The sequence below is a fragment of the Xenopus laevis genome, chromosome 6S, assembly GCF_017654675.1.
Source record: "Xenopus laevis strain J_2021 chromosome 6S, Xenopus_laevis_v10.1, whole genome shotgun sequence".
In the NCBI taxonomy this organism is placed as follows: Eukaryota; Metazoa; Chordata; class Amphibia; order Anura; family Pipidae; genus Xenopus; species Xenopus laevis.
In genome coordinates, this window is record NC_054382.1 from 132,768,518 (window position 1) to 132,790,061 (window position 21,544).

Here is a 21,544-nt window from a genome sequence, read left to right on the forward strand (position 1 = left end):
AATGGGGATCAGATAGGATCTGTGCAGCCACTGGGACAGAATGTTCTGTTATACAGATAGCTAGAATCTCAGCTGCCATAAAGCAGGACAGGACTGCTGCTTACAATGGGGATCAGATAGGATCTGTGCAGCCACTGGGACAGAATGTTCTGTTATACAGATAGCTAGAATCTCAGCTGCCATAAAGCAGGACAGGACTGCTGCTTAAAGACTTCTGTACTTTGCTTGAGTAGTATTATTTATTAGTGAGACAGCATGTTGGAAGACAAGGGTGGGACAAGTATATTATATTTTCTGATTTGCCAGAATCAAACAGGCAGTAGCGATCCTAGAGGGGGACGGGCCCTGGTGCGTGATACGCAGCCAGGCCCTGCCCCCCTCCGTTTGGCCGCATTTGTTAGTGGCGCACGGACTACAGGGGGGCCCTGAGGGGGTGTGGGCCCTGGCCCGCTCGCACCCCCTGCTCCCCCGGTAGTTCCGCCACTGCAAACAGGCCATTCTATCCTGGTTTCGCAAACTCAAGGACTGAAAGTCGTTGTTCCCTGGGCTTCAGAACATTAACCTTATTTACCACTCACAGTGTTCAGTGCCAGGTCCTTAAATCTTTTGCAGGATTAGAGTCTTGAGTTCTGAATGTTCCCATTAAATGAGAATCGGTTATTGGACACGAGGTTATTGTAGTAATTAGACTTACATTGCAGAATTTATTCCTTTGTCTGTTTTTTGAAAATCAGGGCACTCCAGTTCCCTTTCGGGCCCTGGTGAATGTGATGTTCAGGAATATCCATCAAGATTAGTTAGTGAAGGAAACCTTATGGGAGGTGCCATATTGATTCCCTTAGACAGTTCAGTATGAGGGTATAGCTTATTGTGTGCCCAGAACATTCCTTCTCTGTATATTTGTATTTATACATATGGGAGGAGGAGGTGCCATATTGATTCCCTTAGACAGTACAGTATGAGGGTATAGCTTATTGTGTGCCCAGAACATTCCTTCTCTGTATATTTGTATTTATACATATGGGAGGAGGTGCCATATTGATTCCCTTAGACCAGGGATCCCCAACCTTTTGAACCCGTGAGCAACATTCAGAAGTAAAAGAAGTTGGGGAGCAACACATGCATAACAAATGATCTTGGGTTGCCAAATAAGTGCTATGATTGGCCATTTGGTAGCCCCTATGTGGATTGTCAACCTACATTGAGACTCTGTTTGGCAGTACATCTGTTTTTTATACAACCAAAACTTGTCTCCAAGCCTGGAATTCAAAAATAAGCACCTGCTTTGAGGTCACTGGGAGCAACATCCAAGGGGTTGGAGAGCAACATGTTGCTCACGAGCTACTGGTTGGGGATCACTGCCTTAGACAGTACAGTATGAGGGTATAGCTTATTGTGTGCCCAGAACATTCCTTCTCTGTATATTTGTATTTATACATATGGGAGGAGGAGGTGCCATATTGATTCCCTTAGACAGTACAGTATGAGGGTATAGCTTATTGTGTGCTCAGAACATTCCTTCTCTGTATATTTGTATTTATACATATGGGAGGAGGTGCCATATTGATTCCCTTAGACAGTACAGTATGAGGGTATAGCTTATTGTGTGCCCAGAACATTCCTTCTCTGTATATTTGTATTTATACATATGTGAGGAGGGAGGTGCCATATTGATTCCCTTAGACAGTACAGTATGAGGGTATAGCTTATTGTGTGCCCAGAACATTCCTTCTCTGTATATTTGTATTTATACATATGGGAAGGAGGTGCCATATTGATTCCCTTAGACAGTACAGTATGAGGGTATAGTTTATTGTGTGCCCAGAACATTCCTTCTCTGTATATTTGTATTTATACATATGGGAGGAGGGAGGTGCCATATTGATTCCCTTAGACAGTACAGTATGAGGGTATAGCTTATTGTGTGCCCAGAACATTCCTTCTCTGTATATTTGTATTTATACATATGGGAGGAGGAGGTGCCATATTGATTCCCTTAGACAGTACAGTAAGAGGGTATAGCTTATTGTGTGCCCAGAACATTCCTTCTCTGTAAAAGACAGACTCTAATGCTGTGCCCTTGGTATCTGGAAGGTAAACACTGCACTAAATATAGCTGATTTATCCTTAATTATAGGAATCATAAAGAAACGTTCAATGTTTTTATGTTTTTACAGACTGACGGATTGACAGGTCACATGTGCATAATTAGCCTTGTGGTTTATTCATTTTACTTCTGTTCTCACTGCTAATTGCCCTGTAATGCGTCGCAATCAGGGGGTGACACTGCCAACCCAGTGACGGTGATTTTGGGTTAAATCTGTGAAGCAAACAGCTCGGTTTATATTTATTTATTTTTCATAGTTTTGTCCTCCACTGCAATGATATGTGAGACAACAGCGCGACACAAGAGTTAAAGGAACAGTGTCCCCCCCCCTTTTTCAAGGGGACCATATTTTCATTGTAATTCAGAAATCTAAAGAAATTGAAACTATTTTCAGCGGGCAACTTCCTGCTTCTTCCAAGTCACTGGAAGCAGGTAACAAAACCAATTACTGGTCCATAGAAAATCCCTTTGAATAATAAATTGCTCCTTCCCTCAAAACCTAAGGGTAAGGCCACACTTAGGGGCAAATTCACTAAGCGCCGAAGCGCCGAACGCTAGCGTTAATTCGCTAGCGTTTGTCATTTTCGTTACTGCGCAAATTCACTAACGAACGCTGGCGTAGTTTCGCTAGTGTTACTTTGCACCCTTACGCCAGGCGAATTTTCGCTAGCGACGTAACTACGCAAATTCACTAACTTGCGCAGTGTACTGAACGCTACCTTTTACGCTAGACTTCCTTCGCCACCTCAGTAGATAGGGATTGTTTCAAAAAAAGTCAATTTTTTTTCTAAGTCCCAAAAAACGCTGGCGTGTTTTCTACATGATGGGTGATAGGCTGAAAAAGATCGAAATTTTTTTTGGGGCTCCCCTCCTTCCCCCCTACATTTCCTGACTCATGGCAACTTACCTAGACAGTGGGCACATGTGTAGGACAAAATAAAATTTTTATTTGCTGATTTGAAGGTTTTCTAGGCATTTATAGTGCTGATACGTGTTCCTCCATTGAAATTTGAATTTCGCGCCGTATGCAAATTAGCCTTCGCTAGTGTAACTTCGCTTTACATAGCGAATCAACGCTAGCGCAACTTCGCAACCTTACGCTACCCCTGAGCGCAACTTCGGATTTTAGTGAATTTGCGGAGCGCTGGCGAAACTACGCCTGGCGAAGCGCGGCGAAGTTGCGCCTGGTGCAACTTCGCATCTTAGTGAATTTGCCCCTAGTGTTAGCATGGCGACTAATCGCCTCGTCTTTGCGGCGACCAATTTCCCTCAGTCGCCCGAAGTTGCCTCACAAGGAAACTTTGGGTGATTTCGGAAAACGAATCGCTGCGTGTGAGATTTTTCATTCTAGCCGGCGCAGAGTGAGGGAAGGCGTTTCGGGAGTTTGGTCGCCACAAAGACGAGGCGATTAGTAGCCAGGCGATAAAATCTCCCCACTAGCCCAGTGTGGCCTTAACCTTAGGGTGAAGACACATGGGGCTACTTGTAACGGCTATTTGTCACAGCTACAAAAGTAGACGATGATAATTACTGTAATTGTTTCTACGTATCTTTTAGCAGAGGCGATTCTCAGTATTGTCTATGGCAGCTTATTTTTTTGGTGTTTTGTAGCTGCTTCTAAGTAGCTCAGTGTGTCTTCACCCTAACAAATGCTGCAGTTATGGGTTTATACATACGGTAACTCATTATGACTATTTAGTCAAATTATCCCTTTTTTCAAAGAGAGTGAGATAGAAGTTCTGGGGGGAAACAAAGCAGTTTTCCATACATTTCTTTACACTTCTATGTTTCTTCCAGTATAGAAAGATTGTTGAATTATAAGTATATGATCTACAGGGTCATCAGTAGGGTCCTAAATTGGGGTAACTGCCCTGGGCATCAGCTTTATAAATAATCATTCCTCGCCCTAGTGGAGTTTACAATTTAAGGGCCCATCACAATCCATAAATCCCTGACCCGTGGAGCTTACAATCTAAGGTCGCTGTGATTCTCTCACACATGAGGGTCAGTTTTATCAGAGGCCATTTAACCTGCCTGGGGAGAACACGTACACTTCTTGCAGACCAGTACCCTGGCTGGAATCAAACCCAGGACCCCACAGCTACGACTAACTAATGCAAACCAACACCACGCTGCCCCATAGGCATTTCCTTTTTTTAATAATAAAGTGTAATGGCTGCACTCGGGTTACATGGTGCATAATAGCTCTGCCCTTACACCCATCTCCTGGTTAACCCCTAGCCTGCCTTTGGCCGTCCCATTTGCCGCAGTTTTGACCATTAACCATCAGGGAAAGCAGAAGCGTAACAGAGGTCACATGACTTGGCAGCCGGTTTAATGACAAACGGGACAATAGAGGAAGTCGTTGATTTCGCTTATTGTCAGGCCATTTATTTCTGCTTTGATGTTAAAAATATGAACATCCGGAGCTCTGTGGCCCCCACTTCCCCCCATAATTGGCCCCCCGCTAATAGGCAGGTTGAAAATGTAAAACATTTTTTGTAACCCTTTCCATGCTGATTTTTGTTCTGTTCAAGCAGTGCTGAATTAGACACTACCCTCATATGTAGAATCTTGTGCTCACCCCCTGGGGCTTCCTCATCAGTGCCGCAGTTTCTACAGCCTGTCGCTTGTAAGGGGTTAGAAATGCGGTAACAACTTCAGCACCAAATTGCCTTTTCTTTTAAGGGGGTAGAATTTAATCACCATACGATCCTGCCTTTGACCACGCCCATTTTAAGGACACACCCCCTTATTACCATTACCATTTTACTAAATTTGGCAGGTTATGAAAGTTTGAACACTTCACTGTGGTTTTTATGTGTTATTACAGTTTTACTAATGAAGGTGAGTTTCCCTTTAAGCTGCAAGTCAGTTTCCCCAAGAGACCTGCTTATCTTAAATTGTTACAATTGCTTCTTTGCTTATCTTAAGTTGTAACACCTGCCACCTATTCTGGGCTCTCTGCCAAAAGCCAATTAAGTTTTAGAAACTTTGTATCTTTTTCTGGCTGTTCGGACAAAGTTGGGGTCATTTCCGTAACAATCCTGGATTGCGGGTTGAGCTGTCAAAAAAAATTGGACAATTGGGAGGTATGCAGTATGGTGTCAGGGGAAGGGGAAGTAACTATTGGATAATGAGTAGTGTAGGGAGCTGGGGGCTGCACATTGGGTTATAATTTAAAGGAGAACTAAACCCTAAAAATGAATATGGCTAAAAATGGCAATAGCAGCAATGATCCAGGACTTCAAACTTGTCACAGGGGGTCACCATCTTGGAAAGTGTCTATGACACTCACATGCTCAGTGGGCTCTGAGGGGTCGTTACTAATAATCCAGCAGAAAATGAGGTTCCCCTGTAATATAAGATGATGCTACAGGGATGAGCAAAGGGATGTGCACAGAGCATGTGCAGTGAGTCTGCAGAAAGAAGATGGGGAGCTACTGGGGCATCTTTGGAGACACAGATCTGTCGATTCATGAAAATCCAATTCTCCACTAATGATCAGGTGAAAGGGGATCTGGGTGCGTTGTCCTATGTGAATGTGAATGAAGCCCCTGCCCTTCCTCTGACGCCCCTTCCATGAATTCCTTCCTGCCCACCGGCACTCACAAAGAATAACGTCTTTTTGGGCAAAGTCGTGTTGTGTGCGTTTCTGTGAGTCAGAAGGGATTTCTGTGATGTTGATCACGTTCCCCACAAATAGGGATTGTTTCCAGTAAGTTCTATATTTGGGAGTCGGTAGAAATGAAGTCATTTGGGTTGTGCCCATTAAGGAAACTGGGAATAAACACCTTCTGAATCCTTGCGGTTCCATCAGGAAGTCTTTGTGTCGGCTCACTCGGATAATCCGATAATTGCCTGGTGGAACAGTGAAGGTTGGGCCGTAAGATTCTGTTAGACCAGAGTAGAAAAACAGTAAAACCTTAATATAGGATGTAGGTAGTGAAATTCTAAACCAATATATCCTTATAAACCTTTCTTAGTGATGTCATCAGTTATAATCAGGGCTTAGGGATGTCATCAGTTATAATCAGGGCTTAGTGATGTCATTTGTGTCACGACATTGCAATTGAGTATTATAAGATATAATGATCCTCTAATTTAAAATATCAACATATTAGTCTGCCCAGAGTTCCATGTCGAGTATAAAATAATCCTGTGTATGGTCATGGAACGTCTTTCTGACTCCGATATCCTGATACTTTACAGCAGGGGGTGCAGCATTTCCTGTATAATACACACGATCCATGAATTTCCTGTAAATGATAGCTTTCAAAATAAAGGTGCTTAGTGATGTCACGTGACTCTTTAAAATGGATTTATAATAAATTATGTACCCCCTGTTATGTCACCCCAGAATTCATGACCTGTTCCATGTCCTAAGGCCTTGTACCTTTATATGGGCAGTTTCCATTGTTCAGACCTGACCAAACCTGAGCATCTACTTTAACACTGTGGGGGGGGAGTGTTTATAGATTTTTGTCAGTTTTTATATTGAAGTGTATTTGCTGATCCAGTAGAGTGAGTTCTGTGCACTATAATTATGTATAGAAATTCTCACGAAACGTACGTTCTGCGCGTAACAAAGGAATATTCCATTTCACCTGCTGTTGTTCTGCTTTGTTTTTATTTTTGAGTTCTAAAGAGAGAGTAGCAACAAAGATCAGGAATTTCCCTACCCACAGCCACCCTAAACCCCTAACCTGCCCCTTCTCAACCTGGGCTCCACCTTAGTTCTAAAGAGGGAGCAGAGATGAACGGGTGGGGAATTTCCCAACTCACCCTTATCAACCGGGACTTGACCAAAGTGGAGAAGGAATAAATGATAGATACTAGGGCATGGTGCAAAAACTGAGCGCAACCCACCAATTTATTGGACTTTGCACCCTACCCTCTACCCTGTGCATCTGATTTTTTTTTATTTGACATGAGGTGCAAAATGTAGCCAATTCTCCATTTATTCCAAGGAAACCTATGTCCAGAGCTGGCTTGAGGCCATATTTTGAAGGGCCGCACTTCCCTCAAATTTTCAGTGGCAGCAGATATTTTAGCATATTCTTGTGCAGCCTATAACTAGGTTGGTATCCTTGGTATTTGTACAGTTTCAGTTCCAGTTTTACTGCCTTTGGTTGTCAAGCCATGCCACATGTCTGTGGGAGGAGACAAAAAGATCTGCCCATCCTACAGTAAGAAGATGGCTGAATGCTGAATGTTACAGAATCTTTAAAGGAATTGTTCAGTATAAAAATAAAAACTGGGTAAATAAATAGGCTGTGCAAAATAAAAAATGTTTCTGATATAGTTAGTTATCCAAAAATGTAATGTATAAAGGCTTGAGTGATTTGATGCATAACAAGTCAGTCACAGCACTACTTCCTGCTTTTCAGCTGGTTACCCTGGCTACCAGGCAGTAACCAATCAGAGACTTGAGGGGGGGCCACATGGGTCATATCTGTTGCTTTTGAATCTGAGCTGAATGCTGAGGATCAATTACAAACTCACTGAACAGAAATGTACCATGTGGCCCCCCTTTAAGTCGCTGACTAACTCAGAGTTATAGAGCTGAAAAGCAGGAAGTTGGATTCTGGCTGTTTTGCTGTTCACTCCAGCCTTTATATATTACATTTTTGGCTAACTAACTATATTAGAAACATTTTTTATTTTGCACAGCCTATCTATTTACACAGTTTTTATTTTCACGCTGAACTGTTGCTTTAAGGAAATAAACTCAATTGATATAAATATATAATTTGCTTTTAATATTTCCATTAGGCAAACCTGTAGGTGTGATTCAAAATCATAAATTATCTTGCCTTTAAGCATTTTCCTTAAAGGATAAAACTACACTTAAAATGTGCTCGTTTTTTTTTTTTGCTGGAGCGCCAGTTGTTAGAATGCAGCCCCCTACTAGAATGACATTGTTCCTTCACTCTCTGACTTTCCCCCTCTGTTTTGCAGATCAATCAGCCACTCGATGGGGATTAAAAGTGGATCACCATTTTGTGTCGCCTTTCCCGTCCGCTATAGCAAGACCAACATTTTTACCACTTCTTCTATAGAAACGATGAAACTGGTATTAACTGAATGGCAATTATGGATTTTTAAATCTAGTTCACAGTAGAGCTAGCCATATGATTGCATTAGCACCAAATAGCTTTTCTCTTGTACAGTGCGTATCTTACGTGCTCGCCAAGCTGAGGAAACACCCACCCCAACGCAGTGGAATACAAGTATTAATTGCATGAAGAATCTGCTGATGAAGCTGAACAAAAAGAGAAATCTTTATTTATCTTTCGAGAGATATAGTATTAATATTTATATAGAATCTACGAATATATATATCTATTTTTGCGGTGATGAAGATGGCCCCTCAGAATGCCGACTCTGAATCTATGCAAGTTCAGGAGCTCCCGCTGACCAAGCTGAAGAAAGAGGAGACCAAGGAGAACGAGAGCCACGACGAAACCATCAGTGAGAGCTCCATTGACCGCATCCCAGTGAAGCTATGGGTGATGCATGGCGCTGTCATGTTCGGCAGAGAGTTTTGCTACGCCATGGAGGCTTTGGTGACACCTGTTCTTTTGCGAATTGGTAAGCCTATACATTGGGTTTTGTGTATGCAAAGGTGTATGCCTCATGAAATTGTACTCCCCGCCTCAGGGCATGCCAGTCCCTCTGTTTGGAAAGATTTGGTCTACAATATCTAGAATGTATAGTGGTGAGGTTTTCAAAGGAGCTGATTTCACTAATCATTTGGTGAGCTCAACTGGGTTTCTTGGCCTCCCAAGGCAAAAGATTGGATCATATCAGGGACCGGTTGGAATGGTGAGGTAGTAGGGGCACCACAAAGAGACTGGGAAAGTATCTGCATGGCGAGGGGACTGCATAAAGATTGGGGATGGAGCTGATATAAAGGGTATGCAAGGGTGAAGGGATTGGTTGGGGAACTGTATTGATTTGGGGAAGAAATAAAAGCATGGGGAGTGGGGGTTTAACTGGAATGTGGTTGAAGGAGACTGGGTTCAGGGGGTTCAGAGGAACCATGTGGAGACCTGGGAAGGAGCTATTGGTGGGGTTTCAGTAAGGTTTTGAGACCTTGGCACAAAGTGCAGCTGGTGTTGGACTTGTCCTGGAAGAGCCACTGCTTTGTTTTGTAATATTATAATATGAAATTAATTTGCTATTCTTTGGTTTGGGTTTCTACTTACATTGATTTGTGTTAATTTTTACCCTGATCATTTTCATTTCAAGTCCCCCACATGTAACATTACCTTGTGGATTTACTTAAAGGCCAGTAGAATAACGTACAGGTATGGGATCTGTAATCCAATAACCCGTTATCCAGAAAGCTCTGAATGATGGGAAGGCCGTCTCCCATAGACGCCATTTTATCCAATTAACACAAATATTTAAAAATGATTTAAAAATTATTACCTTTTTCTGTGTAATAATAAAACAGTAACTTGTACTTAATCCAAACTAAAATATAATTAATCCTTAATGGAGGCAAAACCAGCTTATTGGGTTTATTTAATGTTTACATGATTTTCTAGTAGACTTAATGTATGGAAATCCAAATTACGGAAAGATCCATTGTCCTGGAATACCCCAGGTCCTGAGCATTTTGGATAACAGATCCCATACCTGTACTAAGTATTTCTCCTTTAACCACATTGTCAGCTCTGAATTAGTGATGTGCGGGTCAGATAAAACCTGATCCGCTTCCGACCAGAACCCTCCCTCCACCCACGCCCGACTTCTGGGTTCCTTTGTAGACCCGTGCCAACCGGCCCTGTTGATGACATCACAAAAGGGGCGGGGCAAGTAGGCGCGCGTCTATAAAAGCGGAAGTCGGAAGCTGACAGTGTAAGGTGGTGGGCGGGGAGAGCAGGAAGAAGAGCTCAACACGGATCCTCAAATAGGGGTGCGAGGTCGACCTGAACCTGAGTCCCTCAGGTATCGGGCCTGCCCGCACATCACTACTCTGAATGTTTTACTCCAGTCAATCACACAAACTGGTATCTTCCCCCTCCCCATTCCAGTTTAAAGACTGGGGCAGCTGCAGACTGGCCCAATTAGCCATATTTCTTTTATAACAGCCACCAAACCTGGAATGCCAAGACCAGCAAGTGTTTATCAGCAGTGACCAGGCCACAGGCAGTTCATGTCGTGTTAATCACAATATCCCATCAGCGATAGCAAATCAACTGAACCTGGCACATCTCTCACTCGTCATGTTAATAAATGATAATAAGTGATTAGTCATTAGGGAAAACATTACACTGGGACCTCATACTGAGAAAGAATTTGCTCTGAAATTTTATCACTGGGTTTCTGCCATCCCTGCACTGGCGCTTGATAACCTGAAAGAGATTAAACTATAATGCTTGTAGTTGTGCCTAAAATGTGTAATATTAATAACAAGGTTAATGAAAAGTGAATCCATTTTAACTGCATAGTGAATTGCTAGACTTTATAGATTGTATTTACACTTGTAAGCAGCAGTCCTGCCCTGCTTTATGGCAGCTGAGATTCTAGCTATCTGTATAACAGAACATTCTGTCCCAGTGGCTGCACAGATCCTATCTGATCCCCATTGTAAGCAGCAGTCCTGTCCTGCTTTATGGCAGCTGAGATTCTAGCTATCTGTATAACAGAACATTCTGTCCCAGTGGCTGCACAGATCCTATCTGATCCCCATTGTAAGCAGCAGTCCTGTCCTGCTTTATGGCAGCTGAGATTCTAGCTATCTGTATAACAGAACATTCTGTCCCAGTGGCTGCACAGATCCTATCTGATCCCCATTGTAAGCAGCAGTCCTGTCCTGCTTTATGGCAGCTGAGATTCTAGCTATCTGTATAACAAAACATTCTGTCCCAGTGGCTGCACAGATCCTATCTGATCCCCATTGTAAGCAGCAGTCCTGTCCTGCTTTATGGCAGCTGAGATTCTAGCTATCTGTATAACAGAGCATTCTGTCCCAGTGGCTGCACAGATCCTATCTGATCCCCATTGTAAGCAGCAGTCCTGTCCTGCTTTATGGCAGCTGAGATTCTAGCTCTAGATCAGTACAGAGATATATATAACTAGGCCAGTATATATGTATTCTCCTCTACTAAGCACAAATCTACTTGAAAATGTATCTTCCATATGTTGGTTGTATGTACATAGTGCTGACTTTGTGTTGGTAGAACACATAACACTGAAATTAGTATTTAGAATGTGACTGTAAAGGACATATAACATTATGCAAGAACCCCCCCCATATAACAATAACTGTATTAAATTTACAGCCCTATGATTAGGGCACAGCATTTATTACGTGATATCATTTGTGCAAGAATATTACACAATCGGTCCCACCCTATGAAATGTTGGGTGACATTGCTGTACGGTGACTCCTTTAGAGTGGATTGCAACAGAGCACCTGTAGTCTGACTCAGTACCCGGCTTTGAAACACTCTAATGATCCCTTTTATTTATTTGTCTTCTAACACAATGAGTCACTGATACACCCGGGCCGGCGTGGAAGCAAAATCATTTGAGCTGCTGTAATTTTCCACTGCAGAACTTCTTCTCTCTTATCAAAGCCTTAATATAGAGTCTAATAACAAAGGAAATGTGCTGGGAACCCAACGAGAGAGCAGCTAAATAATTCAGCAGTCTGTACAGAACAGGGAGAGTTGTTGTGAGGCGCAGACAAAACAATCTGGAGATTAAAAAGAAACTTGACAAACTGGTATCTGGCGTCTTCACCCTCTAACTGCCAGAGGCACAAGCTGGTAAATTCCAGCATTAGTGCTTCTCAATTCCATGGCTTTTACTCTGCTATAAACTGCTACATCCATGAGAATATTCTAAAATTTGGCCTGAGATTGTTGGCTCATAATTGCATTACAAGAGTATTTTTGTGAACACAATGGTAGAGGCCACATTCCTTTGTGTAACGCTTCCAACACTGTAATTATCAAAATAGGGACAAATTAAACCACACCCACCAGTAGAGCTGAGACACTCCCCCAATTTACACAAACTCCACCCACTTTCCCATAAAGTCCTTACCCCTTTGCAGGAATGCCATTTCTCTAAACACATATCGTCTGTTGAAAATGTAAAATTAGGCTGACTGATATGTGGCTGAGCCCCAACCAAATTAGCTGGCAAACTTTGCCTTTACTTAAGCTACATTTTTGCGCATGTGGCACATGGGGAAATCTTCTTAAAGGAACATTTAAAAGTAATGAAAATATAATGTACTGTAGCCCTGCACTGGTAGAACTAGTGTGTTTGCTTGTAATACTCTAATATAGTTTATATACGCAAGCTGCTGTGTGGCCATGGGGGCAGCCATTGAAGCACAGGATACACAGTAGATAACAGATAAGTACTACTATAGTTTATATAAGCAAGCTGCTGTGTAGCCATGGGGGCAGCCATTCAAGCACAGGATACACAGTAGATAACAGATAAGTACTACTATAGTTTATATAAACAAGCTGCTGTGTAGCCATGGGGGCAGCCATTCAAGCACAGGATACACAGTAGATAACAGATAAGTACTACTATAGTTTATATAAACAAGCTGCTGTGTAGCCATGGGGGGCAGCCATTCAAGCACAGGATACACAGTAGATAACAGATAAGTACTACTATAGTTTATATAAACAAGCTGCTGTGTAGCCATGGGGGCAGCCATTCAAGCACAGGATACACAGTAGCTAACAGATAAGTACTACTATAGTTTATATAAACAAGCTGCTGTGTAGCCATGGGGGCAGCCATTCAAGCACAGGATACACAGTTGCTAACAGATAAGTACTACTATAGATTATATAAACAAGCTGCTGTGTAGCCATGGGGGCAGCCATTCAAGCACAGGATACACAGTAGATAACAAATAAGTATATATATATATATATATATATATATATATAGTGATCATATTCCCTTTAACTGTCTCTTCTCTAGTGTAACCAGTCCCAACTTGCCTTTCCCCATAACTGGTCCCTTCTATTCCCTTAGTTTGATTAAGGGTATAAAGATGGACATAGATGCAAAGGTTGGATCGTACCAATCTCAGTTTTTGGGCCGTGTGTGGAGAGTCCCTACATTTTTAGTAAGGATTCGGTTTGGGATTCGGCCAGGATTCTGCCTTTTTCAGCAGGATTTGGATTCAGCCGAATCCTTCTGCCAGGCCAATCTGAATCCTAATTTGCATATGCAAATTAGAGGAGGGGAGGGAAATCGCGTGACTTTTTGTCACAAAACAAGGAAGTAAAAAATGTTTTCCCCTTCCTACCCCTAGTTTGCATATGCAAATTAGGATTCGGGTTCGGTATTCGGCCGAATCTTTTGCGAAGGATTCGGGGATTTGACCGAATCCAAAATAGTGGATTCAGTGCATCACAAATTTTTAGTGCCTTGATGATTGGTCGTTCAGATGATCAGGTTAGAAGATTTCTGTTGGCTGCCGATAATATCTCAGTGGGAGACCGTCACCAGTTTTTGTCAGACATAACTTTCGCACGATTGCTTTTAGGGGCAGAACATTGGCTGATCTATTCTTTTACTACTTTATTTGATCTGAATGGTTAGTGGCAGGTCGGGAGATGGCACCAAACAATCGTTCGTCCAATATGAAGGTAAATCTGCATGTCTATGGCCATCTTAAGTCACTGCAGATGTTTAAATCCTGGGTGTGTGATTTTACAGTGAATCTGCCAGAGTACCAGTTTGTTCAGATCCTGCTGCAAGGATGCCATATCCCTGATGGAATTTATTGAGTGGCATAGTTCTCGTTAGTTAGGCGTCAGCCTTTGCCTTGGAACCACATAAATGAGTTGTCCGGCATTAAGTGGCCACAACAATTTCTATTTTGGAAACACTGGAAACAATGTGTGTGTGTGTAAAGATTTCCTTGGCAGCCGGTGCTCCTAGCGCTCATATGTACCTCACCTGGCATTTGCGCTGAGCTGCCTAACATCTGCCATCTTGTTTTGTAAACACACAAAGGTCACTTCAGGTTTGTGCAGGACCTTGTCCCTATTGATAGGAGCCTCATTTATCTTCTGCCCAGTTCCCACAACACAAGAAAATATGTTTTGCTTCAGCAGAGGGCTGCTTTTCCTTCATAACTGCCAAAAAACAGAGGCTTGTGTCCTCCTCCTTTACTTCAGGCTGGGCCACACATCACTAGGCCACCCTGATGTATGCAGCAGTTTGCATGAGGTGTTCCTCGTGTCTAGGGGCTCTTTGTCTTCTCGAGTTACCCCATAGACTGATGGGTAAGAGGGTGGGGCTTGTGACAGGTAGTTTATGTGAGGTATTCCTCTTATCCAGGTGGGTTTTGCCTTCTTCACATATACGGTACTGTGTGTCACACTCGCATAGAATGATGGGTAAGGGGGTGGGGCTTGTGACAGGCAGTTTATATGAGGTGTTTTCTTCATATTCAGATGTGTTTTGCTTTCCCTGGTCCGTTTCTATCACATGAATCATGAGGAATGAGCTGTTACAGCTGGAGACTGAGCCCAAACACATAAATCATTCTGCTTCAGCAGGGCATTAGCCTGAGGATGGTGGGATTGAGAGATTCACCTCAGATGTATATTCATATCAATTTTCCGGACAGTATTGGAAAATAGTTTTGTGTGTGTGTGTTCTCCCCTGCCTTCGCCTATCACTGCTGAATGAGGAATTCTGTGCTGGGCCTCGTAGTACAAGTATCACATTTCAGCAATCCCCACGCTGCCCAGCAAAGCCATATAACTGCTCAGATGAACAGCAGGACAACACACCGCTCTCTGCACAAGATGGCCGCCCTGACCATAGGCTAGTCTGAGATGCAGAGGTTAAAGGGCACCATCATTCCTGGGAAACTCACACCGCTCTTTGCACAAGATGGCCTCCCTGACCATAGTCTGAGGTGCAGAGGTTAAAGGGCACCATCATTCCTGGGAAACTCACACCACTCTTTGCACAAGATGGCCGCCCTGACCATAGTCTAGTCTGAGGTGCAGAGGTTAAAGAGCTTCTGTTATTCCTGGGAAACTCACACCACTCTTTGCACAAGATGGCCGCCCTGACCATAGGTTAGTGTGAGGTGCAGAGGTTAAAGGGCACCATCATTTCTGGGAAACTCACACGGCTTTTGTGAGGGGGAGGTTCCCCCTAAAACAACCATTAAAGAAGGGGTTGCCTGTAGCTGCCAATTCTGTTGTTAAGGTGCTGGGAGTTCAGCGGCCATGCTTAATATACAAACATACTTGGAAGTGGATCCTTTTAGTATTTAGGGAATGCTGGGAGTTCTGGTACAGCAGCAGTTGGCTGGACATTCTGTGAGCAAACTCCCCATGTATAATTTTAAAGAGGTGGCCCACCTTTAAAGGAGAAACAAACCCCTTATTAAAAAAAACCCTAACCCCCACCCCACATAGACCCCCCTCCCTCCTCACCCCCAGCCTAGCTGCTCCCCCCGGGCAAATGCCCCTAACTTTTTACTTACCCCCTCAGAGCAGATTCAGGGATTGGAGTTCACGGCAGCCATCTTCCGGGTCTTCTGTAATCTGAGAATGAGACCGGCGGAGCGGCGCATGCGCAGTTGAAGCAGTTTCCTGGTCTGTGACAACTGCGCTTGCGCCAAAATAGAGGAAATTGCCGAAGCGCCGGAAGAAGACCTGGAAGATGGCTGCCGTGAACTCCGATCTCTGAATCTGGTGAAAAAAAAGGCCATTTGCCTGGGGCCTGGGGCAGCAGCTAGGCTGCGGGTGAGGAGAGGGGGGGGGTCTATGTAGGGTAGGGTTTTTTAAATAAGGGGTTTGTTTCTCCTTTAAATTAACTTTTAGTATGTAATACTAAAATGGCTAATTCTAAGCCAACTTTTCAATTATTATTATTATTATTATTAATAATTGGTTTTTATTTTCTTTTTTTTTATATATATATAGTTTTTAAATTATTTGCCTGCTTCTTCTTCTGACTCGTTCCAGCTTTCAAATGCAGGGTCACTGACCCCATCTAAAAAACAATTGCTCTGTAAGGCTACAAATGTATTGTTATTGCTACTTTTTATTCTATTCCGGCCTCTGCTATTCATATTCCAGTCTCTTATTCAAATCAGTGCATGGTTGCTAGGCTAATTTGGACCTTAGCAACCAGATGGCTGAAATTGCAATTCAGCTGCTGAATAAAAAGCTAAATAACACTAAAACCACAAATAATAAAAAATGAAAACAAATTGGTTTCCCTCTCTACATCATACTAAAATGTTAATGCACGTGTGGCTACTGGACTGCTTCTTGTGGAGCGCAGCCCTGGTTCTCACTCTTGTGGTGTGTCCCTCCTGCTTTTTGCTTAGAGAGAAGGCAGCATAAGAGCTTTGCACCATTCTCAGCTTCACCAGCTTCACCAAGTGTGCGTGTGCCTAATCCTAGACGCAAACTGAGCTCTCCAATTGTCACTTCCCCTTTAAGCTGTTTAATTTGGGAAATTAAGAAATATTTTTGAGCCGGCTGTTTTTCCCTTTAACAGTATCACGTGCATGTTTCTGCCTTGGGTAACCTGACTGCCATTGTTTTTGCACAGAAATAAAAAAGAGACAGAGGAAGAAGTCTTAACCTCTTGGCTGCCATTGAGAGACACAATATGAATATAAAGTCACGTGTATTGTCACTGTGAAATCATGGGAGATGTGTGAATATTGTGTTGCTTGGCAGATTCATGGATGAGAGCCCTGGGATAATGTGATAAGTGCCACTGTTTGGAGTCCAGTAATTAGTTGTGTTTACTATTCATCGCCTTATTAAATGCAAACGTCTGATTGGTTAATGCTCGTTATCTGACTCAGTGCAAACATTGTGCTTCTTTTTACATTAATCTTAAAGGAACAGTTACATCAAAAAATAAGTGTTTTAAAGTAATGAAAATATAATGCAGTGTTGCCCTGCACTGGTAAAACAGCTGTGTTTGCTTCAGAAACATTACTATTGTTTATATAAACAAGCTGCTGTGAAGCCATGGGTCAGCCATTCAAGCACAGGATACACAGTAGATAACAGATAAGTACTACTATAGTTTATATAAACAAGCTGCTGTGTAGCCATGGGGGCAGCCATTCAAGCACAGGATACACAGTAGATAACAGATAATTACTACTATAGTTTATATAAATAAGCTGCTGTGTAGCCATGGGGGCAGTCATTCAAGCACAGGATACACAGTAGATAACAGATAAGTACTACTATAGTTTATATAAACAAGCTGCTGTGTAGCCATGGGGGCAGCCATTCAAGCACAGGATACACAGTAGATAACAGATAAGTACTACTATAGTTTATATAAACAAGCTGCTGTGAAGCCATGGGTCAGCCATTCAAGCACAGGATACACAGTAGATAACAGATAAGTACTACTATAGTTTATATAAATAAGCTGCTGTGTAGCCATGGGGGCAGCCATTCAAGCACAGGATACACAGTAGATAACAGATAAGTACTACTATAGTTTATATAAACAAGCTGCTGTGTAGCCATGGGGGCAGCCATTCAAGCACAGGATACACAGTAGATAACAGATAAGTACTACTATAGTTTATATAAACAAGCTGCTGTGTTGCCATGGGGGCAGCCATTCAAGCACAGGATACACAGTAGATAACAGATAATTACTACTATAGTTTATATAAATAAGCTGCTGTGTAGCCATGGGGGCAGCCATTCCAAGGAGAAAGGGCTCAGGTTACACAGCAGATAGCAGATAAGCTCTGTAGAACATAATGGTGTTATCAGTTATCCACTAACTTGTGCCATACAGCCTATTTTCAATTTCCTTCATTGTTACACAGCAGCTTATTTATATAAACTATAGTTCCTGAAGCAGACACATCAGTTTTATCAGTGCAGGGCAACACTACATTATATTTTCATTCCTTTTAAACACTTTCATTTTTATTGTCATTTGACGGTGACGGGAAGAGCAGGAGTAGAGCTCAACCTGCACCTGCCCGCCACCCGTGAAAAAGAGTGTGAAGTCGGCCCGAACCGACACGACCCACGGATAAACCTACACAGCCAACACCTACAAACACCAACAATTTTAATAACCTTGTTCCATTCTGGAAGTATCCTTATACCCTGGATAAGGACAGCTAGTGGAAATAGACTCTCATTTACAGACATGGGACCTGTTATCCAGAATGCTTTCCGGATAGGGTTTTTTCCCATAATTTAGTTCTCTATACCTTCATTTTACTAAAAACTTATTTAAAGATAAAATAAACCCAATTGGATTATTTTCCTCCAATAACAATTAATTATATCTTAGTTGGGATCAAGTATAAGGTACTGTTTTATTATGACACAGAAAAAGGAAATCATTTTTAAAAATGTGCATTATTTGATTAAAATGGAGAGTATGGGAGACGGCCTTCCCATAATTCGGATCTCTGGATAACAGGTTTTGGAATAACGGTTTCCATACTTGTACCATTGTTTATGTAACACTTTAAAATGCGCTATACACAAACTGTCTATGCCTTGTGCTATCTGCCAATGGCTGTAGGAAGCTGTAAATAAAGGCCAACAAAAGCTACATTTACTGGGGCAATTCCAAGTTTGAGAGGGTAAACTGATACCTCCTCTTCTTTAAAAAATACACTGCCCTGGGTTACTTTTTCATTAGCGTGCCATGCTGCCATCTTCCTCTATTTTCCCTGTAATCCCTTCCATTGTCCTGGCCTGCTTTATATGCAATAAACTAATATTTTTGACTAAACTATATACCACATATGCGACAAACCCAAGGTGAAGAAGTAGGGTCCCAGGATATTGATGAAAAGTCATTGAGGGGGTGACAAACTAAATCCCTCCTCCTTTCATTGTCTTTGAATGAGACCCCAATTTAGGTGTAACTGTTAGGGCAGAGACACACGTGGAGATTCAGGGAGATTTAGTCGCCCAGCGACAAATCTCCTCTTCTTCAGGCGACTTATCTCCCCGAACTGCCTTCCCGCTGGCTAGAATCTAAATCGCCGTCCGGATGGCACTCAGAGAGATCCGTTTTCTGAAGTTACCCGAAGTTGCGCGCTCTGAGTGCCATCCCGTCAGCGATTTAGATTCGAATAGAGTTCTACCTGTATCTGACGATTAGAACTTTCCAGTAGCCGATGTTTGGATGCCTTATCAAAATTTTCCGCCTGGGCCGATCGATGAGCTGACATGTCCAAGTCTTCTGCTGATATTAGTCTGCTAGTCTCCCACCATACACACACCCAATATCGTACGGAAATTTGTTTCGTACAATATTATTGGTGCGTCTATGGCCACCTTTAGTTTCACTATTATTTCTGGTGAATGCTTTTGGTGCCGTTGCAAAACACAGCACTAACGATCAGTTTATATATGCGTTCAATACATTATATTGATGAAGTAATTATGTCCAACTAAGCTTTAGAAAACGAATGCTTGCCAATTAACAGTTACAGATTGTGCACTCGTTTTTACATCTATATCCCTGGGAGAACTACGTGAGCTGAATCAACGCCATTAAACAAATGTCTCCCAGCTTGTGGATATTCTCTGCGCATTTTATTCTTGCACCTTATTAAACTCCCGTCTTTCTGATTCAGACTCCCACGCTGCTATTTCCAGGAGTCAAACTGAGATTTTCACTTTGACACAAATGGTCAAACGATAGAATCTTTCACACGTGACACAAGATTTTTCCACCGTACCCCGTGACCTGACTCAGTGCTCACACTTATACTCCGACTTAGTCAGCATTTCCTGTGAACCGCAAGTTGTGCTGCTCTCACTATTGTTTAGACCCTGTTTCACCGAAGGGAAAAAAAAAACTAGAAAGGAATTATTTACTACAAACGTTGTCCTTTTTGTTTAGAACTGGCTGGGAATTGCCAGGCTGAGAGGGTCTCAGTAGAAGCGAGGACCCGGCGGCTGTTTTTGTTTTTTCTCATAGTCGGAAGTTCCATTTCACGGCAGGTAAACAAGGTCGGAGCTGCCAGTAAACGTCCCAGAATGATCTGTGATAAGTCCTGAAATAATAGCGTTTCCTAAGGAATGTTGTCAATAGAATGTGAAATAAAGCTGTTTTGGTCGCTCCTGTTTGGAGACGGTTCCTGTTTCCCACTCACAAGTCAATGGATTTACGTGGATGTGGAACTTTTTTTCCCCCAAAGTGACCTGGAATGGACCTGGGGCCTCAGTCATTTCCATAGGGAGAATTATTAACAGTGCGTATTGTAGAATTGAATGTTTTAAAGACAATAGCAACAAAAAGAAGTCTAATGTTTCATTAAAGGGGATCTTCTCCCCCAACTTTTTATTTTTGTAGAATGAAAGAAAGTGCAATTCTAAGCGACTCCCCAGTATACATTCATGAACTATTTTTTTTAGTGGTTTTATAGTTATTTGTAACTGCTGCTCATTGATAGACCTGGAGGAGAACTGGCTTCTGCTACATTGTTCCAAGGGTCAGACACAGAGAACAGAAAAATAAACTGCTTTCAATAGCTATTCAATTCTATAAACGCATATATTTATAACCATTGACTTTTTTCTAATGTTTGGGACACACAAAAGGCGCTATACCCTCAAACTCTGCAGTTTAAAGCAATATTTCAGCCCACAGGTATAAATACAGTTATCCAGAAAAGGAATGTTCTGGGCACACAATAATCTATACCCTCATACTGTACTGTCTAAGGGAATCAATATGGCACCTCCTCCCATATGTATAAATACAAATATACAGAGAAGGAATGTTCTGGGCGCACAATAAGCTATACCCTCATACTGTACTGTCTAAGGGAATCAATATGGCACCTCCTCCTCCCATATGTATAAATACAAATATACAGAGAAGGAATGTTCTGGGCACACAATAAGCTATACCCTCATACTGTACTGTCTAAGGGAATCAATATGGCACCTCCTCCTCCCATATGTATAAATACAAATATACAGAGAAGGAATGTTCTGGGCACACAATAAGCTATACCCTCATACTGTACTGTCTAAGGCAGTGATACCCAACCAGTAGCTCGCGAGCAACATGTTGCTCTCCAACCCCTTGGATGTTGCTCTCTGTGTCCTCAAAGCAGAAGCTTATTTTTGAATTCCAGGCATGGAAGCAAGTTTTAATTGCATAAAAACTAAGTATAGTACCAAGTAGAGCCTCTTATAGGCTGCCAGTCCACATAGGGGCAACCAAAGAGCCAATCACAGCTCTTATTTGGCACCCCAAGGGACTATTTTATGCTTGTGTTGCTCTCCAACTCTTTTTACATTTGAATGTGGCTCACGGGTAAAAAAAGGTTGGGGACCCCTGGTCTAAGGGAATCAATATGGCACCTCCCTCCTCCCATATGTATAAATACAAATATACAGAGAAGGAATGTTCTGGGCACACAATAAGCTATAC

The 21,544-nt window shown here is 42.3% G+C and overlaps 1 protein-coding gene across 2 annotated transcripts in view; it reads left to right on the plus strand.

Annotated features, from left to right (window-relative positions):
- The window catches only part of slc45a4.S (solute carrier family 45 member 4 S homeolog), a 70,078-nt gene that overhangs the window by 26,180 nt on the left and 22,354 nt on the right, over positions 1 to 21,544 (plus strand). For both annotated transcript variants that reach the window (XM_018223989.2, XM_041568036.1), the window contains exon 2: positions 8,069 to 8,701. In XM_018223989.2, coding sequence (XP_018079478.1) covers positions 8,467 to 8,701 — 235 coding nt within the window. In that variant the 5' untranslated portion in view covers positions 8,069 to 8,466. The remainder of the gene's footprint in view (positions 1 to 8,068; positions 8,702 to 21,544) is intronic.